Source organism: Myotis nattereri (assembly GCF_964212035.1).
Source record: "Myotis nattereri genome assembly, chromosome: 15".
Taxonomy (NCBI): domain Eukaryota; kingdom Metazoa; phylum Chordata; class Mammalia; order Chiroptera; family Vespertilionidae; genus Myotis; species Myotis nattereri.
In genome coordinates, this window is record NC_138090.1 from 31,565,529 (window position 1) to 31,584,469 (window position 18,941).

Here is an 18,941-nt window from a genome sequence, read left to right on the forward strand (position 1 = left end):
GGGCAAATTTTGGAGACCCCAGCAGGAAGCTTCACAGCTCCTGTTTCTTGCTGGCATTCAGGCTTTGCTAGATGATAGCAGGAGAAGATTGTTTCTCCAGCTCCAGGTTGATGGACGGGCCTGGGAAAGAAGCACCTTGGGGAGCTCTGTTCATCTGCCCCGAAGTAGTGGCTAACATGATCGAGCACTCCCTGTGCACTGGGTACTCCTCAAAATTGGCAACCTTATTGCCATTCAGCCCTTATTACAACCTTGCAAGGTGGGTGTTATCACACCCACTTTGCAGGTGAGAAAACCAAGGCACAGAGAGCTAAAGTAGCTTACCCAGAGCGACATAGTTGGATGGAGCCAGGACCTGGGCCCAGGCAGCCTGGCAGCTCCCGGGCCCTCTGCCCAGGGTTCACTGTCTCCTTCTCCCATTTCTATTTCATTCGCCTATGCCAAGCAGCTGACTGAGTTTCCTGAGCGTCTGGATATGAAAACAAGCAGGGAGGGCTGGCTTAACCTGAAGGGTAACATCGTTTTTCAGGATGCAGAATACTCACAATACTCACATCCGAAAAACTTGTGGCCAGCAAGTGACCTAAGACATGATGATATCAGAGCATCAAAACAAAAATGTAATTTTCAACGTCAAATAAAGTGTCCTCTAAAAGTGTCAACTCTCATGTGAATGGCAGACATGGATTTTCCTGTCATGGCTGAAACTTCTCACCAGGACTGTAGGCGTCCTCTTCCCTGGCCTCCCTGCCTATGTGGCCAGAGGAGTCCTGCTGAAACCCAGTGTCCTTGCTCCACCCCATCTCACTCAGTAAAAGCAGCATCCTCTCAATGGCCCACATGGCTGGCCCCACGTTACTTCTCTGGCCCTACATCCTTTCACTCGTCTTTATGTTCATTGATCTCCAAACACACTGGGTGTCTTTGCACAGGTGGCTCCCTAGATAGCCACATGGTTCAACTGTCATCTTCTCAGCGAGGCCCCATCCCACATGCTTGGTTTTGAGACCTTCCTCCAGCCTCCAGCCCTCCCCGCCCCCTTCACTCTGTCCTGCTTTTCTTTTCTCCATGGCATTTATCACCCTCTAATGTTATTCATCATTTACTAATTTATTATGTTTCTAGAACTGTCTGTCTGTCTCCTGGTTTCAATGTAATTCTATGAGGGCAGGATCTTTGTTTTGTTCACTGATGGGTCCCAATTGCTTAGAAGAGTGACCGGCACATAGTAGGTGCTCATTAAATATGTAGTACAAGTATAGTTTCCTTAGAGGGGAGCAAGAGAGGAGCAGGAGGAAGGGGTACAAAGGGGACTAAGAATATTGGCAATTGTTTTATTCTTTAAGCTGAGGGAAAGTGCACTGGTTGTTCACATATATATGACATATTTTCTAATGAATGTTTAAGAATCAAACAGGGCCAAAAAGTATAATTTATAGATGGTTTGTATAAGGGGGGGTAGTCCCCTGCCCCCAACCACGCACCTTGCCTCGTTGTTGTGTATTGTCCTGAGTCGGTGGCTGCCAGGGCAGGTTCTTAGGCAGCTGTGTCTGTAACGGGGGAGATGTGGGGGACTGAAAAGAAAAACTGGGCCAGGGGCTCTGGCCATCAGGGCAGCGGGGCTCGGAGGGGCAACAAAATGAAGGAGCCCAAGCTGACTGGCAGAGCTGACTGGCACAGCTGAGAAACAAGACAGCATCCGCCAGCTCGGGCTGCCCAGGGTCACCTCCTGAGAGCAGGATGCCTGGGGGCGGGTGTCTGTCGACCTTGGCAGTAGGGCCGGTGTCCCTTCTGTTTGTCAGAGGAGAGACTGCAAGGGAAATGTTTTCTGCTGGAGCTGCAAGGGCTGCGTCAGGAACCTGTCCACTGCAGGAGATGGAGGCTTGACCTGCACAGGACAGAAGTCACGACTCAGCTCTGTGACTTCCTGCAGCCCCCTAAGACCCCCAAGTGCTCGAAAGAGCCCGTTTCTGGGTTTGTTTTAGTCACGGCCAGTCTCTTTGTATGACACTGGAGGAGTGAATCCCGGCCGTGTGAAGCTCTGGCCCAGCCAGGACCGGTGGTGTCGGTGAGGTGAGCTCGTCAGTGTCCCGGCCTCATGTCTGGGAGGACACATCTCCTCCCACATGCCAGGCAGTGTCCCAGACCTCGATCAATGCCTCTGGTGAGCATGATTTCTCCAGAGGAGCACCATTGATCAGGCCAGACGGAAAACAAGTGGCGGATATTGGGACGAGTGAATATTCGTTTGGAAATGTCAGTGAGCAAGTGGGATGATGCCTTCGGTGACCTGGCTGGCAGGATCGATTCTGGACATGAGGTGAACCAGATGTTTACAGAGGCTGAGGGCTCAGGCCAGGGACCCTGGGTAGGGTGGGAAGGAGCCAGAGAGTGTGTGGAACAGAGGCCAGACATTTCCCGGCCATCCAGCCCTCCTCCCAGTTCTTGAGGTGCTGATGAAAGCTGGGGCTGGCAGTGTGTTTATGGGGTGCGGGTAGTCATCCTGTCCAGGGCCTTTGTCTTTAGGTGAGTCACTCTCTGCACAGTGGCCACCAGGCCTGGGGGTGCCTGTGTGCCCGGAAGGTGTTGAAGGACCTCAAGACACACAGTTGCTGGTCTCCTGAGCCTGCCTTGGTCTGAGGTCCCCACCTCCCTCCCCACACTGGGAGAGGGGCTTTAGCAGTCTCTAGTCTCTAGCTGAGGCCCTTCTTGCCACCTTCATCCCAGCTCTGCTCACAGGAGGGCTAGGGCCAGGGGAGGCTGTGAGGTTTGGGACCAGGGTCCTGTATTGTGGTGCCTCCTCACCGTGGGAGGGATGGGTGGGTGGGTGGGTGGACAGGTGGATGTTGGGGTTTACTCTACCCTGGGAGCCCTGTTCCCTGGCTGGAAGCTTTCTAGACAGAGGTGGGAGGTCATCCCTGCTGGCCTTGGAGGCCAGGAACCCTGCCAGCTCATTGCCAGGTGCACTGTCACCTAGACACAGCCCACTTCTCCCCCAAGGCCCAATTAACCATCTGCGAGAGCTGCCATTGGCATGGGGAGGGACTTGCCTCCGCTTCTCTGTGCAGTCTGCTCAGCTAATGAGGGGGTTTGTGAAATTTTTAATTATGGCTTCCATGCCTGGCTTAATTATTTGCATATGGCTTTTGCAAGTGAGAAGAGGATGCCTGCATGCAGCGCTTCTCCTCAGCCCCACATTTGACTTTAATTAAAGGCAGAACCTGAGGTCTTTCCATCACTAATGATCGAGGAAAATTAGCTTCCAATTCCCGGGGGTCACCAGAGTGATGCACCCTGAGGCTGAGAGGGGATGGAGGGGGGAGTGGAACAGAGACACAGATGGCCGGTGGCCCCGCTGGGTGGCCCTCCTGAGCCCCCCTCCAGCCCACCCTCCCCATCGTCCCTCCAGGCCCTGGTGGAAAAGGGAGCTTTGCTGTCCTTTGCCAAGAAGGAGGGCTGGCCCCGGGCAGCGGCTGTGGGGGAGCACCGTTAAGCTGGACGTGAGGGCTGGTCATAGTCGTTCTCATGGTGTCCAGGAGCTGGGAATGGCCTGGGAAGCACTGGACTGTTTTCAGCTGGTGACCATTGGGCAGAGGAAAGGGAGGTTCTGAAATGCCCACATGTGGGTGCGCTAAGGTCCATTCACACAGGCGCTCACCCAGACACCGATATACGGGCCTTCACCCACTCATCCACAGGATGGAGTAACGTGTGCACACACAAAGTCACAGCAGTATTTACGTGGGAGCCAGAGGCCTCAGGGCCTCCCTTGCTCTCGCCGTCCCTCAAGCTCTCACCGAGGCCAGCATTCGTTTGGTCAGTGGGCTGGTGCTGCCCAGGAGGTGACTCTGCTGGGAGGGCTACTGAGAGCAGCAGAGTGACCACTTCCCGGCTGACCGACACAGGTCTGTGCTGGCCTGTGTCCAGGATGTGGCTTCCCCCATCACATAGGCAGTGTTAACGCTAAGAGTGCTGAATAAGACCAGAATTCTTATCTGCCTCAACTTACTAGCAGTGTCGCTGTGGGTAAGGTACTCAGCCTCTCTGAGCCTGTTTCCTCGCCTGTAAAATGGGGGTTATAATTGTTCATGTGGCTTTTGCATGGAACAAAGAAAATAATGCATAGTGGACTCTGTGGCCAACTGCATGTCACCCCTCTCCCTTGGAGGGGCTGAACCCACGGCTAGGTCCAGGGAGGACAGCTCCATCCCCCTGGTTCCAGTAACCCAGGTCTGCTCCCATCAGAGCAGGGTATTCCCCCAGCCCCTGGCATTGGGTCAGGGCAGGGCCATGGGCTCAGGTCCAGGAGTTTTATTCCAGGGTTGGGGATGGGGCTCCCTCTCTCCTGCTGGATGTAATGAGGATGCGTGTAGGACTGTGGCTACAATCATCACGTAGTCATGCGGGAGCCACCTGCAGACAAAATCTGCCCCAGGGATGGAAGAGCAGGGCCACAGGAAGGACTTGTGTCCTGGTGACACCATGGAGCTGCAGGGCTCTCATCGAGCTGGGTTTTCTATTCCTCATCCTGGTTGTCACAGGGTTCATGTCAGATGCTGGGCCTGACACTGTCTGCACACAGTTGATGGCAACTGTAGAAAGAGGAAGAGCTAGTCTCCTGGAAACACCCCAAGCACCTTCTGAGAACGGCCCCTGTGCATCGCGTGCTGAGGCTGCCATAACAACAATCACGTACCAGGGGCTTAAATAACCATCGTTCATTGTCCCACCATTCTGGAGGCTAGAGGGCTGAGGTTACGGTGTCAGCAAGGTTGATTCCTTCTGAGGGTGTGAGGGAGAATCTGCCCAGGCCGCACCCCTAGCCTCTGGGGTCTGCTGGTAGAGTTCTGCTTTTATCCTCACATGGGGGTCTCTGTGCATGTCTGTGTCCAGATTTCCCCTTTTTTATAAGAACATCAGTCATATTAGCTTAGGGCCCACTCTATTCCAGCATAACCTCATCTTAACTAACTTCAATGACTCTATCTCCAAGTTAAGTCACATTCTAAAGTACTGGGGTTAGGACTTCAACATACGAAGTTTTTGTTTGTTTTTGTTTTGTTTGGGGTGGGGGGTGAGGAGGGACACAATTCAGTACACAGCAGTGTATATGAATGTGAGTGTGTGTGTGTACACGTGTGTGCCACTGCTGGGCAGGGATCCTGTGCCACTGTCCCCTGTCCCACTGAAGTGACCGTCCTGCAGGCAGGGGCAGATGCCCTGTGCTGGACTCGCATGTTTCTGCATGAGGGCCATTCCTAGGGAGCTATTGGAAGCGGCTCCTGACCAGTGGCTGCTGCGGCCTCTCTCCACACCAGCTGGCTCACAGGCTTTTTCTTCCCTCGGCTGATTTTGCACAAAATTCCTTGAACTGTTAGCATCATTTTTATCCAGAGGTCAGGTGCCCTTCCCCAACCAAGGCTGTTCTTTTTATGGCAGGGGTGGCAACAGGTGGACCCCAGGCCAAATCCAGCTTGGACCTGAGTTTTTATTCACTCAGGTAGGGTTTTTTTTTTTTAAATGGACATTGCTTACCAATTTGAGAATCAGGAAATTCAAGTTAAAATACAGGTTTCCAAATTGGAAGAACTGAAAGTCTGGGTCTGCTACTGAGGGTCATTGGATATGTCATTTTAAAAACAATTTTCATTATAAAAGTGTCTACGGTTATTATGGGAAATGGGCTGCTTGACACAAGTGTTCACTGAAGACCAATAATTGGCCACTTTGGGTCCCATCATAAAAATGTGTATTTCCACCTGTGTCATCCTCTTTTTATCAACCACGTAAAAAGTCAGGGCTCAAGTGACCTTCGGACGACAGAGTGGCAGCGGGCACAGACGTGGGGCCCGTGTTTGCCATTCTGCTTCCAGGTGCGCCCAGCCAGCTGAGTGCGGCCTGCATCCTTGGCCCATCACTCCAGCCCAGCAAACACGCCACTGAGGGCCATGTCCAGGCATCATAAAGGTTTAGCTCCTTTTCTATGTCTTTGGAGCTGAGAGGACATTTGGGCCAGCAGAAAGAAGCTGGAGGCTCAGACCCCCTTCTCTATTGTTCAAGACAAGCAAAGAAGTCAGCACAGCTGTACAGGGAGAAGAGCAAGACTGACCATAGAGGAGCATGTGCCCTTCGGGGAGAGGACTGGGACCAGCATCCACCCCACCTGCCTGGAGCCTCTTCCCTCCACCCCAGGGCAGTGTCTCCCCACAGCAGGAATCTTCACAAATTGCCCCGTGATATCAGTTTACCAGGGACTGACTGACTGGTTGAAATACTGAAGCTCAGAGATGTAAAATGGTGGTGCCCACAGTCTCCCAGTGAGAAAATTTAATGCCAAGTAGCAGACACTCGGAGCCCAGTGCTCCTTTCTCTGCAGCAGCCACTGTTACCTGTGTGGGAGGCAAGCCCCCGGGCTCCTGGGATACACATGGGGGTACCACACCTGGCCTGAGGGTTGTCCTGGAATTGGAGAGATGAGACTGGAGGTGGGAGGTTGGCGGAGACTGCTTACTCACGGGCCTTGTGGGACATGCTGAAACATTTAAACTTGGACCGTTGGGCAACTGGGGCCCCCAGACAGTTTTGAATAGGGGGGTGACAGCGAATGTTCTTTAGGCACAGCTGTGGATGCAGGGAGCTGTCCAGACAACCGGTGCTGAATCCATTTCACAGAGGGGCTGGAAAAGACAAACAAGACACATGCAGGAGGCAGAGTCCTCAGTTGGACGTCGGGGAACAGAGGAGGGAGAGTTAGAGTGGGCCTACATTTCTGGCTTTTCAGCACCCTGTGGTGAAAGAAAGGGAAGGTACTGGGGGTCAGTGTGGTGGAGGAGACTTGAAGAACAGGATGTCAGCTGGAGACAGGAGGCAGAGACTCCCAGAGAAGGCAGGCTCCTATCTCATGCGTAACCACTCATTAGAACTTCCAGGTCACTAACAGACCTACCCCCATCCTGGCTGCCTGCGAGAGACCCAATTAGCCACAGAGCAACCAGGATAAGGCCAACCGACTTGATGGTTCTGCCACATTCTTAGTCTTTGAGCCCTCAGATTGGAAGAAACGAACTAGTTTTGACCCAACTACTGGGGGTCAAGGATATGATGGTCAGCCTTGCAGCCAGCTTAGAGAGGCCAGCCTGCCCTCAAAGAGGATGGCTGTGCATGCATACTGTGTGGGCATGCAAGCCACACCTGCTAGACTCCATGTGACCTCAGTCCAGAGGACCCAGCAGGCTCTAGTGTGCATGCATCCCTTCTCCGCCTCCCCTCTCTTACTAGCTCTTTTTGCTTCCCACACATTTCCCAAGTGTGCCTACTCTGTGCCGGACACTGTTGGCAGCAGGGTCCACAAAGGCAAGTCTGCTGGGGCCTCCTGTGCCAGCCCCAGGGAGAGGGATTCCCTGGAAGGAAGCCAAACCTCCTTGCCATTCTCTCCTCCTCTGGAGCCTGTGGATTGCTGTCAGCAGCTTGGAGGCAGTTGCACCCTGCCAGGGGCCAGGGCATTCTGGGTTTACTCGTACATTCCTTTCTGTCCATATTACACCCCAACTTTCAATTTTGAGAAGTAAATATGCAATTTTTCCCCTCCCTGTAATTTTCCCTGCTGTGGCTGTGGATGTCAGAGCAGCTGGAGAATGTGAATAGCTCAGTGCTTTCTGAAAGTAAAAGGAGGCCGTTGAGCATCGTGCATCGTGTGCTGCTCTTGGCTAGATCCAGAGGTTCTGTTGGGGGACATGCTCTCCAGGCTGAACTATCAGGGGAACTTTAACCCCAATAATCTGTGTCCTCGCCTTTCATTAGCAATGAGATAATTGCCAAGAAGTGAGCATGTGTGTGCACATACGCATGTGTGTGTGCTGCAGGGATGTTAATAGAGGGGAATTGAGGGTATCTGCTTATGCAGTCAAGCTTTCTGCATTTTCCTCTGGAGACTTTTGAAGGTCAGGACAGTCTCGTGGATGCTTTTGTTTGGGAGAAGTGAGTCAGACAGATCTGGGATGGCTTATTTACTGTGTAACCTTGGCCATATTTAGTCTATCTGGGTCTTAATTTTACCATCTGTAGAACAGAGTGATGGGCTTGGAAAATGCTGCCAGATCCTCTTCCAGGAAGGACTCACAGATCACCCACAAGATGTGTGGTCAGCAGCCAGCTCCCAGCTGTCAGCTTCTTCAGGATCTGCCTCGGCAGCAACAAACTGCCGCATCCGAGGTCATGCCCTTCCCTGAGCAACCCACATCCAGCTACTGAGTAAGGGAGCCTGGACGGCGTGGCTACACCTGCTCCAGGCCTCCCCATTCAGGCTTGGCTGGAGCCGTGTCCCTTTGACTTCTGCCCACTTTGGAGTCTTCCCTTTTCCCTTCACAGGAGTTGATCATTAATAAACATCTTGCACTCCACGCTCTACCTCAGCATCTCCTTAAAGAGAACCAAACCTATGACAAATAAGGATAATGATTTTCACTTCAAGGGGTTATTGTGTGAAGGCTACATGGGATGTTTATATGTATCTAATACTGCCTGGAATGTTAACAAAACATGATAAATATCTAATTCTTTCCCGTTCCTTCCCTGGAAATGGTGACACTAAATCCCATTCCAGGCCTTGAGCAGGTGTTCATTACTGGGTTCTGTAATAACGGTTTGGATAAAGCCCAGGGAGGAAAGTGACCCTGAAGGTCTGTGTGGGCTGCTAGGTTGGAGGGCCTCCCCAAGGCGTCTGGAGCCAGTCTTGTCCCTGTTGAAGTTCATTGTGCCTGGATCACACCGGCCCTCTTAAGGTTCCTCATGGAAAAGAAATGGAGCATGCAAATACTCTTTATCATAATCACCATGTATCCACAGGGTAATTCATAAAAGTGCTGGAAATATATTGAAATTCAATATTGTTTTAGTCCAAATCAATATTAATAATTGTTTGCATTTTAAAGTGCACTTTGCAATTGAAAAATGCACAAAGATCAACCAGTAGATGCTAACACATCAAATTTTCCTATTAAAGGCATAGTACCTTCACTTTAAAATGTTTCTTACACAACTGAGGATGGCGCTGATCCATGAAAATGGTTATTTATTATTTACGTGCACAACATTAGAATTTGCTTCCATTATGCATGAGCTGAAAGGCCAGTAAGTTTTATTTTTAAGTTCTCGATTTTTTAAAGTTACACTTTTTATTTTGAGATAATTTTAGATTCACCTACAGTTGTAAAAAGTAATACTGAGAAATCGTGTGTACTCTCTATCCCATTTTCCCCAATAGTAACATACAACTATAGTACAGTATCACAGTGATGATATTGATGTCAAAATAGTCAGGATAGAGCACATTTTCATCACCCTAAGGATTCCTTGTGTTGCCCTTTTAAATTCTTTAAAAATTAATTATTTTTAAATGACAATGGTGACTATTAGATTTCTGCCTCATAATGATTTCTATCAATAAGTGAGGCACTATCCTAGCTGGGTCCCGTGTAGGGATTTAAGCAGAGCAGTGGTCACCTCAGTAGGGAGTGGCCTCAGCCAGACTTGCCTCGGCCAGGCCGGCCTCAGGGGAGCATGGCTTTGTGGATCAGAAAGAACCTGAGAACACAATTTACAGTTTGACACTTGCGTTATGGGCCTTTGCTCCCTGCACAGAGACAAAGTTGTCTCAAAGAGAGACAGCTTGGCAGCTTTGATCCACAGGGGCCCAGCAATGACCCAGATTTGTGACAAGGGTGTAGGTGAAGGATATCCTCACCAGAGGCCACCTGCTCTGCCTGAAAGTGGCCTCATGCAAATGAAATTGACAAGGTGCCTTTCTGTCCTCTAAGATGTGTGTCTCACACCAGAGTTGCAGGGAACTTGGGAATGCATCCACAGTGGATATTTTGGATGCTGACTGATTCTGAGATTAGGAAAATCAAATCTTGGGGTGTGCCTGACTGGAAGGACAGTCAGACACACCCCACTCTGAGCACATATCTATCTCATGGCACCTGCTGCTTGTTCGGCTTCCCGGGTCGCAAACTCAGCTCCCCGTATCCTGGTCATGCTTCACATGGTCATGAACTGGACCACTCTGGTCCTCCTCAGCTCCTGGGCCCACTCCCAGCACCTGTGGGATGAGTGAGACTAACAGTAGAGAGTGGTTTCTGCTCAGTGTCAGTATTCCATTTGCTTTCATTGATTTTTTTATTGTGATAAAATATATATGTAAAATTTTCCATTTTAACCATATTTAAGTGCAGAGGCATTAAGTACATTCACATTGTTGTGCAACCACCACCACAATCCATCTCCAGAATTTTTTTTTATCTTCCCCAGCAGAACCTCTGGACCCATCTTACCTAATAATAGACAAACATGGTAATTGACCATACCTTTGCTACACCTTCCATTGGCTAATCAGCAAGATATGCAAATTAACTGCCAACAAATATGGCAGCCGGCAGCCACAGAGCTGGAACGAGCAGGAAGCTTACTTGCTCCAGTGATGGAGGAAGCCAAGGTTCCCCGCCTGCCGCGTCGGCTCTAAGCTACACTCAAAGCAACAAAGTTTCAATTATAGAAGGTAAATAAACCCCAGATACCTGCTTTCAGTTGGTTGTGGCCACGGAACTGGAGCCGGAGCCTTGGGTTGCCCCTGGCAATGGAGGAAGCCAAGCCCTGGCTGGCTCTGAGTTCCACTCCAGGCTACAAAGTTTCAATTATAGAAGGTAAATAAATCCAAGGAAAAAAAAGAAAAAAAGGGGAAGCTGGGAGCTTCTGTCGCTGGGGAGGATTGGCCAGCCTGAAAACGGCCCTCAGCCCTTCACCCAGACTGGCCAGGCACCCTGGTGGGGACCCCCACCCTAAAGGTGGTGTGGCCAGCCTGAAAACAGCCATCAGCCCCTCACCCAGGCTGACCAGGCACCCCAGTGGCACCCCAGTGGGGACCCCCACCCTGAAGGGCAAACCAGCCGGCCCCCACCCATGCACCAGGCCTCTATCCTATATAATAAAAGGGTAATATGCAAAATGACCTTAACAGCAGAAAGATTGGGAATGACTGGTCACTATAACACACACTGACCACCAGGGGCAGATGCTCAATGCAGGAGCTGCCCCCTGGTGGTCAGTGCACTCCCACAGGGGGAGCGCTGCTCAGCCACAAGCCAGGATGACGGCTGCCAGTACAGCGGTGGTGGTGGGAGCCTCTCCCGCCTTCTCAGCAGCACTAAGGATGTCAGACTGCAGCTTAGGCCTCCTCTCCACTGGCAAATGGACATCCCCCGAGGGCTCCCAGGCTGCCAGAGGGATATCCTCACCAGAGGCTGATTGCCAGCTTAGGACCAATCCCCTGGGGAGCAGGCCTAAACCAGCAGGTGGTCATCCCCTGAGGGGTCCCAGACTGCGAGAGGGCACAGGCAGGCTGAGGGACACCCTCCCCCCACCCCCATGCACAAATTTTTGTGCACTGGGCCTCTAGTAAATTAATAATTCCCCATTCCTCCCTCCCCTGAAGCCTTTGGTAACCACTATTCTATTTTCTGTCTCTGAATTTGACCACATGGAGTCATGCAGTATTGTGACTGGCTAGTTTCACACAGCATAATATCCTCAAAGCATGCATGTGTTGCTCTCATTGACTTTTGGTCAATATATTCAAACTGTAATTTTGTTTGGGTATTTCCCAATGTAATACTGTACATTTAGGGATAATCCATATTATGATATTTAAATGTCTTGTATATTTGTTTGTGCATGTATCACATGTGTCAGTGTACATGTATGTATAGTCGACATTTCCCCTGCAAGTATGTTAATTAGTCTTGAAGCCCCGTGAGGGCACACAGTGCTGCCTTGCAGGGAGTGTGCATTCAGCGTTTCGGAGCTGTCAGGTTCTGTTGGGCTCCCTCGTGGAGCTCACGTTCTTGCCTGTTCTTCTCTCATAAGATTGGGCTACAGTTCAGACCTGATTCTAACCCAGACCTGATAAAAACAAACCCACAGCTCCCTGAAACATAAATGACCTTTTTAAAATTCCAGGTCCATGGAGTCCCTCTCTCCACATGGCCCAAACACCTCCATCTATTAACTCATGCTCGCTCAGCATGCAGCAGAGGTTATTGATCACCTTCCCGTGCCAGGCACTGTGTAGCGATGCTGGGAATGCAAACACGAGAGGAGCCCCCAACGCTGCTCCCCAGGCTCTGAGACAAGCGGGTAAACGCTCTCCATGCTATGAGGGAAGGGCTGTCATTGAGGACACAATTTGGGGCACTGACCATTCCAGACTTTGCAGGGTGGGGGTGGGGAGGGATTCGGTTTCTCTACCTGCAGAATTACTATCCCCTACCCTGCCCCATTGGCATAAAATGCCCTGAAAATGTAAGAAGTCCTGGGCAGAGGTGGTATTTATGGTCTGTTTCTACCCCCGATAGCTGTCAAGGGCCTTGCAACCTGTGGCACCTTGGCAGTCTCAAGGACCCCCTTGACACAGCTGTGTGTGTTCAGGCTTCCCCTCAGCCTCTTTGTATACGCAACTGTGGGAAGCTGGGACGTGGGACAAGACTTTGGGGCTGTTTGGGCCTGATTTGCACCTCTGCCTCTGCCTTAGGACTCCCTTCTCCCCACTGCATGAAGCAGGGATTGAAGGTAATCCCTTGCCTTGTAACAGGGAGGTGGATGGCTGGCGTATTTCCTGTCCTAAAAGGCATCTGACTGGGCTGGGTCCTGGGTATTTCAGGACCCTGGTCAGCGCCCCCCTCTGTGCCCCACTTCACCGGAAGGGCAGGAGCTATTTCTAGCCTGCAACCCCGTCCTAGAGCCCCAGCCCTTCCAGCCATTAGTCATCTTCGCAGAGCCTTGCAACTTTATGCCTATGCATAAAAACTGGAGGGATTCGTCCTGGAGTTTGCTGCCGGGCGCCGCTGCCATTAGAGCGGTTTTAATTAGCTCAGGATTTTAATGATCTGAAATCAAGAAGAACCCCATCTCAGAAGTAAAGCAGGAGCTGCACACATGGAAGAACTTGTCTGACGAAACAGATGGAGGTGGTGCTCTCAGGGGACTGGGCTGTGTGCTCCTTTTCAGCAAGCAGAAAATGAGTTTCTGAGGCCAGAAGGCTGAGGAGGGAAGCAGAGGTCAGTCCCAGTGTCGCCCCGGCCGGCGCCCGGCAGGGGCAGAGCCAAGGTTGGCCCCTCAGCCGCCAGGGCTAATGCTTGGTGCCGGATTCAAGGTGACGGCAGTGCTTGGCTCCATTCTCCTCAAGTTGCCATAGCAGCCTCTCTCTCTCGATGAGAGCTTCTCCTGGAGCCCTCAGCTGGGAGGGAGGGACGTCATTGTTCGCTCCTGCCTGTTCAAGGAGGACACCGACTGGACAGAGAACTTTCCCAGCCCAGGGTCCACACACCAAGTGGGTGCGCCCATGGGCATGTGCTCGGATGCCTCCTGCTGCTTCCACTGGGGTGTGGGGTGGGTCCCCACAGCCAGAAGTGGTCCTCGGGGGGCTGGGGGAAGCATCCAGGCCTTGTAGCAGCCGCAGTCAAGCGTGTCCTTGGAGCCGTCCGTTCATCGCCTGCCGGGCCATCGCCTCTGGAGGTGCGTGTTTGTTTTTTTTTGGCTGAATTCCCAAGATCTTGCTTGTGCCCTGAAGTGAATTTTTTGAAGAGACAATTTTAAAATCAGATAAATAAGGAAATGGGAGGAATCCTTGGCCCTGCCCTGTGTCCCAGGAGGTGTTTACAAGATTAATTGGATTTTTTTTTCTTACAGTAAAAATCGGTGACGCCATTCAGGTGTCAGGAAGAGGAGCCGCTGGGAGTTCTAGGATTTGTGATGAGGGCAGGACCTTCTGAAAGCTCAGTGGGCTGTTTATTTTCCTTGCCTTACTCCTCCCCACTCTGCCCCCAGTTATTTGAGTTTTCTTATTGTCTGTTGGTGGTGGAAGGGAGGCAGGGAGATAGAGGAGGGTTTTCCATTTGTCGTCGGAACTGAGGCTGATGCAGTGCATGGTGAGGAGGCCGCAGGCCCAGGTGGGCCTGCGAACGTGTTTATGGGGCCTGGGCAACCTGGCCAGGCCTGTGACAAATCCTAGCCTCCACAACCCAGGCAGCGGCTCAACCTCCAGGAGGAGACAAACAGCCTTTGGACCAGCATCTCCCTGTTGCCTTGAAAATAACCTGTGACTTTGAAGACCAGGACTCTTAGGGGAACAATAGGAGACCAGTTGTGCATACTCTCTGGATGTCTGGTGGTGTGATATGGCCTCCCATCTACCCCTCACCTTTAAAGAAAGAATCTTATTGATTCTGTGATGTTGGCCCCCTCCTGGGGCATTGAGACCCAGCAGACTTTGACCAGTCACCTGGGAGGGGAGACATGCTAACCTTTTGGTTGCCGTTTGCATGGAGCAGGGAGTTAGCTGGTCAGATGGTCTCCAGGGAGAGCAAACACTGACAGGAGGGTCTGGTGCTTAGGGGCTGGGCAGGGGAAGCCATGCTCGGCTCTAACTCCCTCCCTGGGCATGGAGAAGGTGCCTGTAGTCTCTCAGGAGCCAACAAAGGGAAGGGTCTCTGAAAAGAGAAATCAGAGTGCTTGATGCTCTTGCCACAGTGAAGGCGCAGATGCTGAGGCTTCGTCCTCCTCTCCCCCAGATTTGGGGCCTGGGATGTGGTCCTCATCCAGGCTCCCAGGCTCATGGGCTGCCAGAGCCCAGCTGCATATGGTGGGCTGATTTGGGCAAGCTCAGAAACAAATGAGGGCGGGTCATGGCTGCAGGACAGGGGAAGTCAATGTGGCAGATTGCGGAGAAGAGGGGACTGACCAGTTCTTCTGTAGTCACTTCTGCAGCACCAGCTACTGCCCAAACAATGCGAGGATGATTACTGGGGCGTCCGAGTCCGTCCCCCTTTTTCATCAAACGGAGTGTTTGGGATGAGGTTGGGTGGCACTTTATCAGTTATTTTCCAAGCACATTTAGCCATAAACTTGCCATCCTTTCTTCCCCCTTTTCCTTGTCCTTCACTCTCCTTCCTTACAAAATGCCCTGATGTCAGAGGTCACCCTAGGTCAGATTGCCCTCCTGGCCTTGTGTCCGACTCAGGAGGCCCGTGTGGCCGCAGAATGCATGCCAACACCATGACCAGCATAGCCAGGGCTTTGTGGCCATTTTCTCACAGCTGGGTTCTTGCTGGGGACCGTCAGTGATGTGGGTGTACAGGTGCCTGCCAGTGTGCGTGCAGGTGTGTGTGTATACGTGTTAGCGCATGTGTCCTGTCTCCACCGCATCCCCACTCTTTCAACTCTTTTCTGTGATGCCTGGCAATTTCAAGGGTTTCATCCAACTGCTGGAGGTAAGGAGCAGAGCGAGGGTGGGAGAAAATAGCTCCACCTCCCCCATCCGTGGCTCACACTTCCCCTGGACCTCAGGGCTGGCCCCAGTGGGCCGTGCCAGCCGTGCCTGGGAGTCCGCAGGGCGTGAGCATGCTGTGGGCAGCACTGAGAGTGGCCTTGTTCTTCAACACAGCCTGGGTCTGCCCTGGTCCCCCGGACAGTCCGACCGAGGGCAGCCACGGAGGGGGCCATGGCCCCACAGGAAGGACTGTAGGGTCTAAGCCTTGGGGGCGGGGGCTGTGGCTGCCCGTTTTCACCCACTGGAAGCCCGGGGATGGCAGGAAGCAGCAGCCTTCCCCTGAGGTTGGGGCCAGCCTGAAACCCCAGAGCCAGAGCCAGAAACAGAGCTTTACGCTTCCTCCCAAACATAAAAAGCTGGGAGGTCGTGGGAACCACCTGCTCAGCACAGCCCAGAGAACCCAAGATCCAGCGCGTTCCTCATGCGTAGAGGCCTGGGGCAGGTTAATTAAAGTTAACTGAGTGAAAAAATAATTACAGAACTGCAGTGTGGAGAAACCCAAACCTGCAATTTAACACTCCTCAGCCGCAGAGCTTTCTCAGAACAGTCCAGGCCTTTCTGGTCTGGGCAGGGGAAGGGAGGGCTTCTTTCTTATCACTTCCTGCCTCATGCCCACAGGCTGGATGCAGAGGGGACAATAGCTGGGACTTCCTGCTGGAGTGCCTGGGTGTCCAGTCAGGAATGGGTTTCCTGCCTTGTGCTGAGCCACGTCTGGTCTGGGGCCCAACCAGCCACTCACCTGTGGTCTCCGAGGCCACGGGGAGCTGCCCACCTGGCTCAGCCCCGCTCAGACACTGCCCTGTTCCAGGATGGGGGAAGGCAGGGCTCCTTGGGTGGTCAGAGAGTGGTGTCCCTGGGCCCAGCTGGTAAGAACTGGAGAAAGTTGGGGGACAGAGTGACTCTCTTTCAAAGGGGAGGTCCTGGGATACTTGCCCGTCTGGCACAGCCTCCTGTGCGGACTCCTCTTCAGCACCCACACTGCACCACTGCGGAACTGGCAACCTTCCTTTAGGCAGATGGCCTTGGGTTGCCTCCTCGTTGACCCATAGCCTGGCCCAACTGGGGTCACTGGTTGGTACTGGAATTTCTTCCCCTTCAGGAGGAACCGAGGTCAGGGGCAAGTTACATGCAGGCTCTGGGTCTGTAGTGGCCCAGCCTCTGAGCCAGGGGCTGCCCTGCCCCAGGCCTGAGGGCCTCAAGATCGGAGACAACCACAATCTGGCCAGAGCTTCAGCTCCACTAGTGTGACTGTCCGCAGTCCCACCAGCCCATCCAGCATGTCTGTCAGGAGGGCAGCTCTGGCTGGTGGTGAATGGCCAGGTGGGGGCGTCAGTCTTTCCCTGACATCCTCTGGGCCTGGGAGGCACCTTCTCAAAGCCTCCTGCCCTGTGGACACCTGTCCCGAATATCTCATAGAGAGGGGCCAGGGCAGAGGAGACTGAGGCCTTCACTGTCCGCCGGGTCAGTTGCAAGGGACAAGGACCTAGAATCCTACCTGTACCTAGAACTCACCATGGCATGCAAGTGTGCTTGTTTAGAGGCTCAGAGAGTCTGGACAGTGTAGGTGGGTAGCCACTGTGCCTGGCTCTGGGTCTTAGGGCCTTACTCTGGGCTGTCCCAGGCAGAGGCCAGAGTGTCTCTCTCCATGGTTTTTCTGGGGGTGCCAATACAGGAGGCCCAGGAGGGGAGCTGCTGTCCCAGCTTCAGGTGGTCACTGGACCTCCTTGGGCTTGCAAGGTGGAAGGGACACACCTGAGTTCCGAAGGGATGAAGGCTTCAGGGATTACACTCGGTCACGTGCAGTGCCTGGGGCCTCAACTGCCCAGGAGGCCCTGTGCCGTGGTGATGGACCAACTTTCTCCCCTTCTGCCCTGTAGACTGTGGCCTGATGGACACCTGGTGTAGACAATGAGGGAAGATCTCGCCTCCCACACCCAAGAGGTGACCCCAGAGCAAGGCCCAGATGACCCTACGTGCCGGGACGATGCGGCTGGCCTGCATGTTTTCATCCATCCTGCTGTTCGGAGCCGCGGGCCTCCTCCTCTTCATCAGTCTGCAGGACTCCACGGAGCTCACCCCCCAGCAGGTGCCAGGTGAGCCCTTGCATTGGCCCCGCTGCCCGCTTGCCCTCCAAGGCTGCCCTGGTGCCAGATCTGTGCTGAGACCCCCTAGCCTCCTCCTGGCGGGCATCAGCCTCAATGTGGGAACACTTTGTCTGATGTTAGACTACTAGCCTTAGGGCTCTGGCTTCTGACCTCTGACCTTTGGCCTCTGCACTCCTTTTGGGAATGATAGCCAGGCTGACCATCTCTCAGCTGGTTGTTGCCTTTGCTGAAACTCAGATTTAAGGAGGATTCTGCCACCTCTCAGGACCTCTTCCAGGATCTGGGACATCAGAGGGTGCACGATTTCTCCTTGAACTCATGCGCCCAAATGGGACTCTCTCTGCCCAACCCTGGGACCCCTTGAATCTAGCCCCTCTGGCCTGGGCAGAGGGATAAGGTACCTCCTGGCTTTCTGAGGCTGAGACTGCTCCTGCTGGTGTCCCACCTGCTGCCTCCTATCCCACCTGTCCCTGGTGACCCACTGGAAGGGCAAATCCTCACTGACTAGCGAGGGTCCACTGGGGACAGTGAGGGGAGAGCATGGTTCTGGAGCCTTGGGCAGATGGGATGTGGAGAGAGGAGCGCGGGCAAGGTTCCTGCCTGTGGGACACAGCCCCTGCCCCAGAGAACAGGTCAGGGTCGGAGGGCAGCAGGCACAGGGCCAAGGCCAGGGTCGCTCTGCGTGGGAATGAGCGGAAAGCACTGCTGCCATGCCCAGGGCACTGGTGTCTCTCAGCAGTGGTCCTGGGCCTTATTAGGGGAGGGCCATGAAGACACCCATGGGCGGTGTGCTCTGGGACACAGGCAACAGAGGAGGAGTGGAGGCTGGGGGCTCAGGCAGAAGGACCCTGCTCCATCCCTACCAGCAGCACACAGCACAGGAGGGCGGAGCACGGCCTGGGGGCACCTGGCCCTTAGGCGGGCAGCCTCCTCCCCAGCCACCCTCAGCCCTGGCTGGCTTATGCTCTCAGGGTAGTGTGGGCCTGTAGGCAGTAGGTGGGAAGGCAAGAGGAACACGAGCAGGTCAGAGTTAGGGCCCTGGGCTTGGCAGCTGCTACCAGAGGCCCTGGCAGGGAGTGCCTATGAGTTGATTCTCTCAACACAGAGCGTCAGTGAGAGGCAGCCAAGACTGTGTGTCCCAGGAGATGGTAGCCAGTCACTGTGCTGACTCACGCCTGGCTGGACCCTCACAGATGGTGGCTGTCACAAGTGGGTCTGGCTGCTCCCCAGCAAGGACATGTGACCAAGCTGGCTCCTCTATGGGGACTTTGCAGCCTCGTGGGGTAGCGACTCTGTCAACCAAATTGGGCCCCACGCCATCAGGACGGACAGAGCTGGCCCCGTGGGGTGTATTATCTGTGAGGAAGTGAGCTCCTGCGGAGAGGCCCCCAAACACAGCCTGGGGTGAAGCACCGCACATCCTTGATGCGTGTGTGTGTGTGTGGGGGGGTGCACAT

General features: G+C 53.4%; 1 protein-coding gene across 2 annotated transcripts in view; it reads left to right on the forward strand.

Moving 5' to 3' along the window:
• The window catches only part of CHST8 (carbohydrate sulfotransferase 8), a 110,913-nt gene that overhangs the window by 32,081 nt on the left and 59,891 nt on the right, over positions 1-18,941 (forward strand). For both annotated transcript variants that reach the window (XM_081108522.1, XM_081108521.1), the window contains one exon: positions 17,257-17,472. In XM_081108522.1, the coding sequence (XP_080964648.1) occupies positions 17,343-17,472 (130 nt within the window). In that variant the 5' untranslated portion in view covers positions 17,257-17,342. The remainder of the gene's footprint in view (positions 1-17,256; positions 17,473-18,941) is intronic.